This window comes from Canis aureus, chromosome 24 (assembly GCF_053574225.1).
Source record: "Canis aureus isolate CA01 chromosome 24, VMU_Caureus_v.1.0, whole genome shotgun sequence".
Taxonomy (NCBI): Eukaryota; Metazoa; Chordata; class Mammalia; order Carnivora; family Canidae; genus Canis; species Canis aureus.
Window position 1 is genome coordinate 41,166,757 of NC_135634.1, and position 14,191 is coordinate 41,180,947.

Here is a 14,191-nt window from a genome sequence, read left to right on the forward strand (position 1 = left end):
CACCATTCCTTTGTACATGCTATTTTCTTGCCTGGGCATCTGGTCCTGTTCATGCTTTTTCCACCCATATAGCTCCTATTCAGTCTTTAAGACATACACACACAGTCCCTTCTTGCAGAATTCTTCCCTGTAGCATATTGTGCCCAACTCTATTACAGAACTTATCACACTGAGTGGTAATTGTTTATTTACTTGGCTGATTCTCCAATTAAACACTAAAAACTTGGAGAAAGGGAACATAATTTATGTTTCCCGTACTCAGCACAAGGCCTGTCTATTCATTAGATACCCGGTCCTTAGGTGAATGAATAAGGATGTAAGCAGGAGCACAGCCCAAAGAAAGAAATCTGCTTGAGAAAAGGCACAAAGCCAGGCCATAGACAGATTGGTAAATGCTTGCTTCAAATGCCAGTGGAGGGAGTTTGCAATTTGCCTTGTAGATATTACAGATTCAAGGAATATTTTTAAGCCAGAGACTACTGTGATCAAAATCATGTTTTATGGAAAGTAGGATGGTGTTTTGGGAAGTTTATGAGCTTTCCAGCCCGCAGAGCTAGATCACATCCTGGCATTACCACCGATTGATGGTGACTCTAGATTAGTCCGTTGAGTTCACAGAGTCCAGTTTTGTCATCTTTACACCCAGTTTGGAAAGGCTCAAGGACAGACTGACATTGGCTGCAGATTCAATAAGATAAATAAAAGAAAATGATGTTTTTCATGGTCTAATTACTTAAGAAATGATAATTGTAATAAATGGACTTGAGAACAGGACAGTCTGGATCAGAATAGTGTAGCAAATGGTCCTCTGTCGTTACCAAAAGAAAAAAAGTTTTACAAGAAACTATATTTAGGCCACTAATTCTTAAAATGTATGTTTAAAGTATAAATATTATAATCATTAGTGTTAGTTAAGAACTAACTTGTACCAAGCACTGTGCTAATGCTTGACATGTATTCTCACTTCATCCTCATTTTGAAAAAAGCCTACATTTGCCACACTCTTAATAAATGTTACGCTGTATTACAGTAATATTTCATCAAGTATAATCAGGATGTAGAAGATTCAGATCAAAATTCTAACCAGTGGGGATGTCTGGGTGGCTCAGCAGTTGAGCATCTGCCTTCGGCCCAGGGCATAATCCTGGGATCCAGGATCGAGTCCCACATTGGGCTCCCTGCGAGGAGCCTGGTTCTCCCTCTGCCTGTGTCTCTGCCTCTCTCTCTCTCTCTCTCTGTGTCTCTCATGAATAAATAAATAAATCTTTAAAAAAAATTCTAACCTGTGTTTCTAATACATGGTTTTTAACTTTAGGGTTTGCGGGAAAGCCGGGTGAAAAAGGAAACAGAGGCATTCCAGGGTTACCAGGTTTGAAAGGATTCGAAGGGCCACCTGGACCACCAGGCCCACCAGGTAGAGTTGATTCTCTTATAGAAATATCAGGCTTTAAGTGTTCCCAGATCTAAATATAACAAAAATGTGTTTCATGACCTATGGGGTTGAATATGAATTTTGCTCCCATAGTCCTCCAACAGGTATTTGCTTTGAAATTAAATCAAAACGAAGCTGCTTATAGTCAGCCTGTACTAACGAAAAAATATTAGCTTGCACAAACCTCCATCTTTCTACTACAAAGTTTATTTTGGCATTGCTGGCATATATTATAAAATATACATACTGTAGTGTATCGCAAGATCACATATCATAGAAGGAAATCAGATAATGATTTAGAGGTTTTCAGATTTGCCTCTTCCTTTTTTAAAGCAAGCTGTTGATTTTGCAAAGAAGATCTTTAAACTGAATTAAAGTAGCCCCATATTCTCTGTGACCCCATCAATGACAAAATATGTTACATGGCAATAGCATTTCAGGATTGCATTTGGAACTCTATTGCCATGTGGTGGCAAGAGCCCCTTCTCTTCTGTGGGCATTGCACCTAGGATGATTTTGATGTTTGAAATCCAGGACTGTTGACAAGAATCTAACTTTCTCTGATTTTACATCTTCTGGGTCCTCAGTCCCTTCCTCATCTGATGGCAAAAAGGCAGCTACCTAAGCACTTGAACCAGCTGGTCTGGCTGCTCAGAACTCATTCATTCATGCAAGCAACAAATATTTATTGAACATCTACATGTCCAGGGACTGTGCAGAGCATGTGACTCTACTTATTTGTTCCCAAGGCCCCCGAGGAGATCCAGGCAGCATTGGGAATCCTGGAGAAGCAGGACCACGTGGAAGTCCAGGAAACATGGGGAACATGGGGATGCCAGGTAAGGTCTAAGATCCTTTTATGAGCCTAAAGTTCATGCTGCCTCCCAATTCTAAGTCTTCTGTATTGTTTGTTATTTTGGTTTCCGAATTAATAGAAAGTTGGTATAAAACTAGATTACTTTGAGATGAAATGTACTGTGTGCAATTAGAACACAAGTGAGAACAAAACAAATATTCATATTGTGTAAAAATCAGCCATTATAACTACCTCATGCCTTAATGATTCTGAAAAGCCAACTTCTTGGGAGAAGGGTTATTTGTGCAAAAGTTAGGAGTAGAATGTTTCAAGATCCCTGTGTTTACCTATTTTACCTGACCTCTTTCCCTACTTTCAGGTCTTAAAGGACACAGGGGACCTTTGGGACTACCAGGTGTCACTGGAAGACCAGGCCTCCCAGGTGTTCACGGTCTCCAAGGAGACAAGGGAGAGCCAGGTTATTCAGCAGGTACAAGGCCAGGACCACCGGGACTAAAGGTATACTGGCCACTAAAGTAGTTACACTTCGGTGGTGGAGTGAGTCTCTAAGTATCAGCAAGTGTCTGGATTCAGTGTGGGCAAAGAACATTGAAAATACTGCTGTGTTTTCAGGCAATTATTTGGGTCTTTTATCCTCTTTCCACAACTCAGAACGCCTCTCATACAGCTAGCTATCAGTTTATGAGTTTATCCCTCAGGTTTCGATCCCCGAGGAGTTGGTCATTACTCTCCCTGCAATTTAAGTATGCTGGCTTTGCATTTTGCACTGGTTCCCACAAATAGCCATCCTGTTCCTGGCACCTGTCGCGGTGCTGGCACATAGCAGACATTTAAGATGCATTGCTAACGAAGTAACTAACTAGATGCAAGCAAGCAGAGTTCATAGTCAGTTCTGATCACATATCCTGATTATATGAGGATTTTAAAGGTGTTTGACTGACTTTAAGGGAGATCCAGGATTACCAGGTGCCATGGGAAGGAAAGGAGAAAGAGGGCTACCTGGCACCCCTGGCCATTCGGGGCCTGCTGGAACTGAGGGAGCCCCTGGACATCCCGGAAGTCCTGGCCACCCAGGTGAGCATTGGCTTTATGACTCTGAAAGCCAGAAGCATGACACTTAGCATAGCCCTTACCCCCTAGAATCAGGTCCATAAACAGGAAACTATTTAGGTTTTTGTACAACAATTGCTTTTATTCAACATTGGTTTTCAAATCCTTAGATACTAAGGAACAATAATCAGGGGGAGCCTAATTTTACTGATCAGCCAGTTTGGTGGACTGACATCTAAAAATCCTGATCCTGTGGAAGATGTGCTTGGCTGGCTCTATTAGTAGAGCATCTAACTCTTGATTGCAGGGTGGTGATTCAAGCCCCATGTTGGGCTTGGAGCCTACTTAAACAAACAAAAACAACAACCAAAAAACCCTGATCCTCTGAACAAAGCTTAAATGCTGCTTCAAAGAATTCAACCTAAAAACACAAACTGTTGTTCTATTGTCCAATCTCATGATGCTTGTATTAGTTTTCTAGGGCTTCCATAACAACGCACAGACTGGGTGGCTTAAAAAACAGAAATTTATGTTCTCATGGTTCTGGAGGCTGGGAGTCCGAGATCAGGGTGTCAGCAGGGTTGGTCTCTTCCGAGGCCTCTCTCCTGGGCTTGTAGTTGGGTATCTTCTTGCTGTGTCTTCACATGATCTTCCTTCTCTGTGTCTGTGTCCTCATCAATTCTTGTAAGGACACCAGTCATATGGGATCAGGGCCCACCCTAATGACCTCATTCTAATGTAATTGCTTTTTTAAAGACCCTATCTCCAAATACAGTGATATTCTGAGGCAGTGGGGTTAGGACTTCAACCTATGAATTTGAGGGCAACACAATTCAATCCATAAGAGTGTTGCAGTTTCTTTTTTTTCTGGCATGTTTCCAGGTCGAGTGTTGGCTTACTTTCTTAGTTATCATTTGAGTTTAAGTTTCTGTTTTGTTTTATTAAAAACAACTGCCAGGCTACTGGGTTGCAGCTTACTTGAAGTTACTATTTAAAAGATCTTTTCAAGTACTGAAAGATTCAGGGGATTTGCTGTTAACTCCCAATTAAAGAAATAACATCAGATACTGAGTGGTCCATGTGGTTGGTGCACACATACCTTTGAAGGTGATGTGACACATCTCTGCTGTGTTTCTCTGGGGAAACAGCAGTCAGGACAAAGGCCTGAGGGCCAGGGTGAGCACAGGTAACTTCAGGAACTGACTGCTTCAGCCATCGATGTAACCGTCCCATCTCCTGCTGTTCTTTCCTTCTCTTCTCTCTTCTTTTATAGGAAAGCCAGGCCCTGATGGAGATTTGGGGTTAAAAGGCATCAAAGGCTTCCCTGGGTCCCCAGGAGTCAAAGGACCTCCAGGTTCCATTTTTGTACTTTGTCTATTTCCCCATCCTGAGGGAGGCACATTTTCTCCCGGGGTTGGAATCTCTGTGTACCTACCTATCTGCTGCTCCTTGGAAGGTAGCTCCTAGGTAGCCAGACAAAAATGCAAAACCTGTGAAGTTAGGTGTTTACACCTACCTACCTAACTCAAAGATCTGCCAACCCACACATTCTCAAGTGATAATCCTCGTGATAGTGTTAATCTGTACGTGGTTTTCACTGTGAATTGAGCATCACATAACTACAGTTCTTAAAAAGGAGCACCTTTCACAGAATTTTACATGTAGCATTTCTTTTCTTAGGACCTCCAGGAATCCTAGGATCTCCTGGACCTATGGGCATGAGAGGCAACCAGGGCCGTGATGGAATCCCTGGTCCCCCAGGAGAAAAGGGAGAAACAGGTATAACTTGCTCATTAGCTCAGGAGCACCCCGGTTTTATTTTGCATGAATGGCTAGGGGCATTGTAATCCTTCACTGCTCCAGAGATTGTTCTCCCACAGAACTAATGTGCTCTGGATGTGCGGTAATTAAATTACCTTCTGTTGCCAAAGTGAAGCTGACCAAGTGGCATAAATGAAAAAATTTTTAAATATTTAATTTATTAATTTGTGAGAGACAGAGAGACAGAGAGAGAGGCAGAGACACAGGCAGAGGGAGAAGCAGGCTCCATGCAGGGAGCCCGACATGGGACTCGATCCCTGGGTCTCCAGGATCAGGCCCTGGGCTGAAGGCGGCGCTAAACTGCTGAGCCACCCGGGCTGCCTGGCATAAATGAGATTAACCACATATAAGATATTAACTCACCAAAATGATCTCTTTCAGGTTTGCTGGGGGCACATCCAGGCCCAGGAGGGAGCCCTGGTCCTCCAGGTGAGCAGTGCTGCCTCCCTGACCCTGGTGATAGCTTTGAGGACAGAAACTAATTGAAATGATTGATACATCAAACAAATGTATTACCATCATAACGAAGTGAATGAATTAGAACCTGTGATCCAATTTTGGAATTTCCTTCTATCAAAAGTCTTTAAAAATCAAAAGACTTGCTATGTGTTCCTTTGTTGTGGTCGTTGGCATGGTTTAGAGGTATCGCCTCCTAAAATGGTGGGAGTGGAATTACTGGCTTCTCCAGGAGCATCCCTTCCTGCTATTCTGAGTGGGGGGTGGGGGTAGCAATAGTGTATAGTAATGACACGAGTTCTTTCCCGCCATGTTACCTTCATTTTGTAGCTTGTGGTTCATGCTACTTTTTATTTAGGGCTACCAGTAACTCTCTCAACACCAAACATGGTTAAAAAAAAAAAAAGTCATTCAAAGCATATGCAAGTTTTTATTTGGGCAGACTGTGAGTCTGGATTTCTCATGCCAGTGTTTTACAAGATAAGCAGCTTCTTCAATCTTTTTCCATGTTGTAGAGAAATCTGCCAGAAGAAATATTAGATTGCACCTTCTATTGACCCTTCTTAGATATGGGCCCTGTGGATAGGAGTATTTTATTAGCAAAAAGGGCTCATGTGAATGAAAACCTCAGGATATTGATGCTTGCAAGAACCAACAAGGAGTAGCCAAGTACTGGGGCAGGAAGCTCAGAAGGGCGGGAACTCCCTCTTGACCTACCAGCTCAACTGTGCAAAGTTTACAAGAGCTGTCCCTTTTCTTTTTTCTTTTTTTTTAAAAGATTTATTTATTTATTTATTCATGATAGACACAGAGATTGAGAGAGAGGCAGAGACACAGGAGGAGGGAGAAGTGGGCTCCATCCCGGGAGCCCGACAAGTCCCAGGACTCGATCCTGGGACTCCAGGACCGTGCCCTGGGCCAAAGGCAGACACCAAACCGCTGAGCCACCCAGGGATCCCCAAGAGCTGTCCCTTTTCATTTGTTTCTTGATTATATCATAGTCTCTTTGGTTGGGCTCCACGTTCTCATACCTCCCAGACCCCACCTACCCTACCCCCACGTGCACAAAGGCTTCTCCCTCAGATCACAGATCAGTTTTAGAATTATGGCCGAAAAGAAACTATTTGTCCTATTTTCCTGGACAAAGCTCACAGTTTAACCATTTGGGTGACAACACTTTGGCATCTATTTGGAAATAAAATCTGACATAAAATGATCATCTTAAGTAAAAAAGCCTTAAAAAGATAATAACTAGCCTAATTAAGTAAGTAAATGATTATGTGCCTCCCTCTAGAATAACTAAAATATAGACAAGAGTTCATTGAGGCTTGGAAGGTATGAATCCTTTTAATTAGTTTTAATTCTCCCAAGTGCTAAGAAGGAATCATACTGTAAACAAGGAAGCATCTTTGTGGGCATGAACTATGTAACCTAAGACTGCATCACGGTGCCTCTGACCATTGCCAGACCCTGTCATACAAATACAGCATTTCAGAGCTTGAGTGAGCTGAAATCATCTATCCAACATCTTCATAAAAAAGCTGGAGAACATCAGACACAAAGGCTAGACATTCAATATTTCAATATTCATCCATTTCATCATCACCCTGTCTTCCTACATAATAACCTCCCAAGCCTTTCCCTGTGCTAGCTGCTCATCCAGGCTTTCCCTTCTTCTCCTTCCTGTCTCCTACCTGTGTCCCATTTACTATTTCTAGAATAACGCAGAGGTAGAAAAGAGAAGGGAGTGGTTATTTTTAATTCACACATTACACATTCATGAATGTCAAAGCACAAATTCCTTGAAGGTTCTCCAAGATGAAAAATATTAGTAATTAAGCGGTGACCTCTTGGGCATCCTCTTTGGTAAAGACAAACCTCTGGCCACATTCATCCCTTCCAGGGTAGTTGTTTGCATCCGGGGGGAGAGGCAACCAGAGGACAGAATAGTGACCTCGACTTTGTTGCTGCTTTGTCTGGGTATAACTGGGTGACTCTTCAAATGTGCACATCAGTGCCAGGAAGTTTGGCTCTGATTAAATAATGTTATTGTAATTAAAGTTCATCCGATAATAATAATAATGGCGGCACATAGATAGAGAACACTTTAGAGCTTACACTACCCTCTTCCATCTGTGTATCATTTCACTTGATCTTTAAAGACTGAACTACATCAGGTTTTAACTGTCATTTTTAAAATAGGAAAACTGACACATACAACAGTGAGGTCACTTTGCCAAAATCAAACAACTAAAGGAAGGCAGAAATAAGGCTCAACTCAGTTCCTAGTAGGCCTCTATTAAAAAATATTTCGTGACTCTTTTATTTTTTTATTTTTATTTTTTTTCGTGACTCTTTAAACACAGTGTCTGCATTACCAGAGATACCCCTATGCTGTAACCCCAAGTACAAGGCATTATGAATCTTACCAGACTTTTTTTTTTTTATAGGAGCCAAAGGAGACAAGGGCGCCCCAGGCCTACCAGGCCCCCCAGGCAGGAAAGGGGCAGTGGGAGATGCTGGGCCACGGGGACCCACTGGCATGACGGGACTCCCAGGGCCACCAGGTTTTCCTGGTGCAGTCATCCCTGGCCAGAAAGGAAATCGAGGTCCACCAGGCTTCAGAGGAAACCCAGGTAGAGGGTCTACTTTTAATAAGATAAAAGAATGAAAAGAGTGTTTGACTATTAATAGAAGCTTTTGGCCTTCTGCTGATATGACCTCATTGCTCCTTTTGACCTCTGGTCTTCACCGTCTCCAGCCCATTGGCTCACACATAGAGGGCAGCAAAGCTGGTGGTGGTGGTGATCCTGTTGTTAAGTTTTGATTTAAATGTGTTAGTTCACATACAGCGTAATGCTAGTTTCAGGTGTACAGTATTGATTCAGTTGTTCCATATGACACTCGATGCTCATCAAAGCTGTTGGTGCTGTTGAGGCTAGTGGAAAATTAGTAAATGACAAATTGATAAGCCTGAAGGAGAGAGATGCATCCCATCATGAAGATTTATTGAGTTGCTAGTATTGAGTACTGTGCTCTGCAAAGATCCTGCTCTAATAGACCTTTAGGAGGGAGACACGGTTCCTGCCTTGGGCCAGGTGCTTCCCTGCTTTATCTCATTCTCTCTTTGCCACAAACCCATCACACAACACAAAGAACATGCAGGGTAACAATAGGTGTAGGGTTTATCCATTCTCTGAAAACATCACGGACAGAACTGGCCAACCTCTCGGACTGGCAATACTGACAGGCACTTTGTAAATTCAGGTGAGCCTGGTCCTCCAGGCCCTCCAGGGAGCCACGTGAAAGGCATAAAAGGAGACAAGGGACTCATGGGTGAGCCTGGCCCCAGAGGTCTACCTGGAACTGTGGGAGACAAGGGGCCACCGGGTCAACCGGTAAGTGTGGAAAATTATCTTGACTTCTTATATTCTTCTAAATCAATTGCCAGGATCAGAGGTACCCAGAGGCAAAAAAAAAAAAAATAATAAAATTCCCGTCTGTGATGTTTCTGTGCACCCAAGGGAAGAGTCTGGAAGGTTGAGAGAATCTTCAGAGTTGGACAGATTTGGCCTCTAGAAGTTTGATTTGTAGGGGACCCTTTTCCATGTTATTCCTGAGTTTTTCTTGTTGAGACTCTAAGCAATTCCAGCAATGGAATATATATATATGTTGTCCTCTAGAGCGATCCCAAACTCTTATTACACTTAAAGAGTTTGGAATCTCTGTAGAGGACAACATAATTTTCCTCTAGTAATAATGCTTTCAAAGTTATCTGTCCTAGGGGCACCTGGGTTAGCTCAGTGGTTGAGGGTTTGCTTTAGGCTCAGGTCATGATCCTGAGGTCCTGGGATTGAGTCCTTCATCGGGCTTCCCATGAAGCAGGGAACCTGCTTCTCTCTCTTCCTATGTCTCTGCCTCTCTCTCTGTGTCCCTCATGAGCAAATAAATAAAATCTTTAAAAATGTTATCTGTGCTATACCCCGAATGTCTATTTCCTTTTTCCCCGATGTACCCTCTAGTGTTTATAAATAGCTCCCACTTGCTTCGAGTATTTTCCCCCTGTATTTTTCAAATTCAGTTTAACACTTGATCAACCCTGCATCAATTTTGAATATATCCTAGTTGGTCAATATCTTCCTTAAAAATGTAGCCCCTGGGACAAATACCCCCTCAAGTGAGAACTCGGTATCCCCACGGAGTGGCTAAAGAAGCGAAGACTCTCACCAACTTGAAAATCACCATCATATAATCCAACCTAAAATTCTGCTTGGGCTGTTTGGCTGCCATGTCAGCTCATTGTCACTGCACAGTGAGCTTCTGGTCAACCAGAGCCTGTGGCACACATGTGCACACACGCCTACCTTTTCCTCATGAATGTCTTCCAAACTTTCTCCATTACTTTTAGTTCTTGCCTGTTTGTTTGTAACTTAAGTGCAGAACTTTCACATTTATTTTTGTATAGATGTCATTGTGTTTAGTTAGGCTCATGCTCCCAGCCTATGAAGTTCTCTGAATTAAGTCTCTCACTGGACACCTGGGCCATCTTACCACATTTCTCCTTCACAGCATATTTGAAAAATCCGTTCCCCCTGTTTACATCAAATTCTGGGAGATTGATGAGAGAGTCAGTTATATCTTCAGTGTTCTGTGTTTTCATCACTGATGGGCAATGAGGTACTCCTGGTGGTGTCAGGAATCATGTTATGTTCTCTTAAGTTCTCTTGGTATTTAGTTTCCAGAATCTACCTTTTTAAAACTTTTTTTAAAATGCATCATTTGCCCAGTCTTCAATATCTCTCATGTTCTCCATGATTCTTTGAAAGTGCCAACACTGATCCTGTAATCACAGGGAAAGTCCTTCCAAGGGCACTGGGCTGTGGAAAGTGTTGTTTGGAAATGTGATCTCCCTTAAGTCTTTTGGTGTTTCCAAGAGCAGTCTGAGCTTCTACATTTGCACCTCAAAGATAATTCTTCTTACCCAGGGGCTTAGCCTGGCACCAGCAACTCCTCCCTGGTTGCTTCTGCCTCTGGAGAACAAGCCAGACCTCAGGAGCCTGAGAGTTCTTGACCAGGTGGTTCTGTTTCCTCTCCCTTTTTCTTTGACCTCACAACAGCTTATTCAAGCAATAGGACTATTCCTTCTTTCGTCTTCTTGCTCCAAAGACAATTGACCCAGAGGCCAGTTTTGCTATTCATGGCATTTTGAATGACTTTCAGTTCATTATTTTCAAGTAATAGGAAAATTCTCAATTCATATGGACAGTGTAATGGTAGATGTAACTTACTTTCTGATATGTAGCTCCTTTCTGAAGCTCTGCCCTCTTTTCCTTTTCCTGTGACCTTGCTTGAGCACTCCATGGCTACAAGGGCAATTAGTGTGGGCCTCATAAGGATGGAGCATCTCCTCCTGGTCTGACCACTACATCCTTGCCAAAAGTTCATACCAGAGCTCCCCTGGCAACCCCTTCATGCTCCCAATCCCTAGACACTTTACATGCCTAACCCTCTGACCCAGAGTAATTTGTAACTCTGCCAGCTTAGTTAGAATGATGATGAGTGCCACAATTCAATATTGGCCCTGTTGTCTTTGTAAAAATTACAAATAAAAAAATATAATTTTCATTCTGGCAGTCCAGTGCCTACTCTTCCTGAAAGATCTCCAAATACTGGGCAGTTCCATTTAGGATACAAAACATTCAATTGTGTTCAGTACTCATACAATAGACATTAATGTCCAGAAGCTGTGTTTGTGCTTGAGCCTAAGGGCAGGTTTTGCTTCTGTTTAATTGACAGCAATAATCCTAAGGAGAGGTCTAGGTGGCAGAGGAGCTAAAGGGGGATTGGATAGATGGGAAGGTAAAAATGAGGTCTGTCCACTTCAGCTCATTCTGACCCAATGTAATATTATATATTGTCTGCTTGAAAAAAAAAAAAAAAAGACAGAACTGCAGTGACTGTTGTGATTTTTAAAATTTGTTTTTGGTTCTGCTCCCTTTTATTTGAAATGCAGGGAGCACCAGGGAGCCCAGGTCTGCCAGGGCTCAGGGGCGATCCTGGATTCTATGGATTTCCAGGTGTTAAAGGTACTGTTTTTGTCCACTCTTTGGATGCAAAGACAATGACTGTGATTTATATTTTAGGGCATGCAAATGATTACTGAAAAACTCTGGTCACCATGGACAGTTGGGGTGCAAATAGGACCTTGGTTATTATAAGTGAAGAAGGAAGACCACCAGCACCCAAACTCAGAGATCTTAAAAATTAAATCCATACGTTAAGGATAGAATAAATAAAAATAAATAAGTAAAACAAATAAAATAAATAAAACAGTTTAAAGTGGTTACCTTTGAGAATACTGACATATTTTGGGTTAGGAATGGGCAACTACATCAATATCAATAGTATTTCTTTGAATTTGCTTGTTTTAACTTGCGTATGTGTTATAATTTTAAAAAGCTGAAAACCTAAATGAGTATTTACCAAACTATGAATGGGGGAGGGTAAGTAAATTTTTATATGTGGATTTAGGTATTTGTTGTTTGGGCACATGTATTGTGTTTTAATCAGAAGAGAACTATACTTTGTGGGGTTTTAAGTTTAAAATTTTCGTCCACATAAATGTAAACTTCAGGTTTCAGAAAATAATTTTCCCATCTCCCATAAGGATGCTATGAACCTTAAATAAGGTTTTGAATACTGTATTTGTTGTCTTCACTGATTAAATCTTCTGCATTGCTTTTGTCAGCAAGGAATCTATTACTATAGACTACACAGGTGCTAAATAGTGCGTGTGTAGCCAAAGGGAACAAAGCCACATTTTCACAAAGGAAAACCTTTTCCAGGTGCAAGACAGAACAATGTAGAGTTGAAAGAGAGCCTTTCTCAATGCTTTCAGGATCCTTCCTGAATCACTGACTATTCAGGAACAAGTTAGTTAAGAATAAATCAGAGCAAATGATTCTGAGGATTCCCACTAGACATTGTGGGGGAGGGTGAACACTGGCAGGTAGCCTGGGAAGCGCATCCCACCTGTTACACCCCACCTCTCAGAACAAGGATATGTGAGATTGTAAAAAAATTCTATAAAGGCTCAGGGCGCTTGGGTGACTCAGGTAGTTAAGTGTCTGACTTTGGCTCAGGTCAGGATCTCTGGGTCCTGGGATCCAGACCTGCCTCGAGCTCTGCTTCTGGGAGAGAGCAAGGAGGTCTGCAGGGAGCCTGCTTCTCCCTCTCCCTCTGCCCCGCCCCTTACCCCACCCCTGCCTCTCCCCCTCCCTCTGCCCTGTCTCTCTCAAATGAATAAATAAAACCTTCAAAAAAGAAGTTATATAAAGGCGCCACTAAACAAAAAAGTTCTGGTGAAATATTTAGAGGTATTTAGATGGGAGATTCATAAAATCAGTTCTTTTGAAATATGTTCCATGAAACACATTCCTCTTAAATTTCAGAATAACACCATCTATCAGCTGGCACTACTGACAAGTTTGCACTTCCTTATTTGGACTTTTAATCCCCAAAAGGAAAAATGCTTAGGCTTCTTCTGATGTATATAAACAAATATGGACATCTTCCTCAAGTTCTGATACCAAGTGGATAATTTATAGTTTCCAGTTAACTTTTAGCACTATGATGATTTTATTTCTTCTGTTTTTTTTTTTTAAGATTTTATTTATTTATTCATGAGAGAGACAGAGAGAGAAAGAGGCAGAGACACAGGAGGAGGGAGAAGCAGGCTCCATGCAGGGAGCCCGACATGGGACTCATCCCAGGACTCCAGGATCACGCCCTGGGCTGAAGGTGGCGCTAAACCACTGAGCCACCCTGGGATCCCCTATTTCTTCTGTTTTTAAAAAAGCTTTTATTTGAGAGAGAAAGAGAGCGTGCACAAGCGGGGGCGGGGAGCAAAGCAAGAGGGAGAGGGAGAAGCAGACTCCCCACTTAGTGAATAGCCTGATACATGGCTCCATTCCAGGACCCAGGATCATGAATTGAAGCTAAGTCCGATGCTTAACCAACTGAGCCACCCAGGTGCCCCTTGTACCTCTTCTATGAACACCATATTCAGTATTAAAATATTTCTAAGTGATCAGATATAATATTTATAATATTTCAGGATTTTTTAAAGTATTTCTCCAAATCAATGATTCTTGGTAAACTTTTACTCATGTCAAAGACTATTTGGAAGAGAAATCATACCATTTTGATAGTTTACATGAAAGCAGATATTCTAGATGCATCCATGAGAGTTCCCAACATAACAGGCTCTTAATGAAGCTAGAATAACAAGCCAAGAAAGTATATGACTGTGACAGTCGACATAAGCACTAAAATAGGTTTTATTGTTACTTCATACTTTAAATTAAATATTCAATTGAATTGGTTTCTGGATTTAAAAAGTGAACTCTTAGGAATTCTTCCCCTTCAGCACTAAACTACAAAATCTTAATGCCTATTTCTTGAATATATTTTTTAAAAGACGTTAAACATGACTGATTGGGTTCAAATAAAATATCAAAAGTTGTAGTCATTGTCACAGCTCCTCTGGTTCTAAATCCGAGGTATATCCTTCCAGTTGACCATAAACCTGAAGAGATAGGGAACCCAGTGTTCTA

At 41.8% G+C, this 14,191-nt stretch overlaps 1 protein-coding gene across 1 annotated transcript in view; it reads left to right on the plus strand.

Moving 5' to 3' along the window:
• COL4A3 (collagen type IV alpha 3 chain) overlaps positions 1 to 14,191 on the plus strand; it is a 130,590-nt gene that overhangs the window by 105,312 nt on the left and 11,087 nt on the right. The window contains exons 35-44 of the mRNA XM_077869032.1: positions 1,316 to 1,414; positions 2,182 to 2,271; positions 2,608 to 2,747; positions 3,197 to 3,323; positions 4,573 to 4,653; positions 4,980 to 5,078; positions 5,502 to 5,549; positions 8,027 to 8,212; positions 8,844 to 8,974; positions 11,590 to 11,662. Of these exons, the coding sequence (XP_077725158.1) occupies positions 1,316 to 1,414; positions 2,182 to 2,271; positions 2,608 to 2,747; positions 3,197 to 3,323; positions 4,573 to 4,653; positions 4,980 to 5,078; positions 5,502 to 5,549; positions 8,027 to 8,212; positions 8,844 to 8,974; positions 11,590 to 11,662 (1,074 nt within the window). The remainder of the gene's footprint in view (positions 1 to 1,315; positions 1,415 to 2,181; positions 2,272 to 2,607; positions 2,748 to 3,196; positions 3,324 to 4,572; positions 4,654 to 4,979; positions 5,079 to 5,501; positions 5,550 to 8,026; positions 8,213 to 8,843; positions 8,975 to 11,589; positions 11,663 to 14,191) is intronic.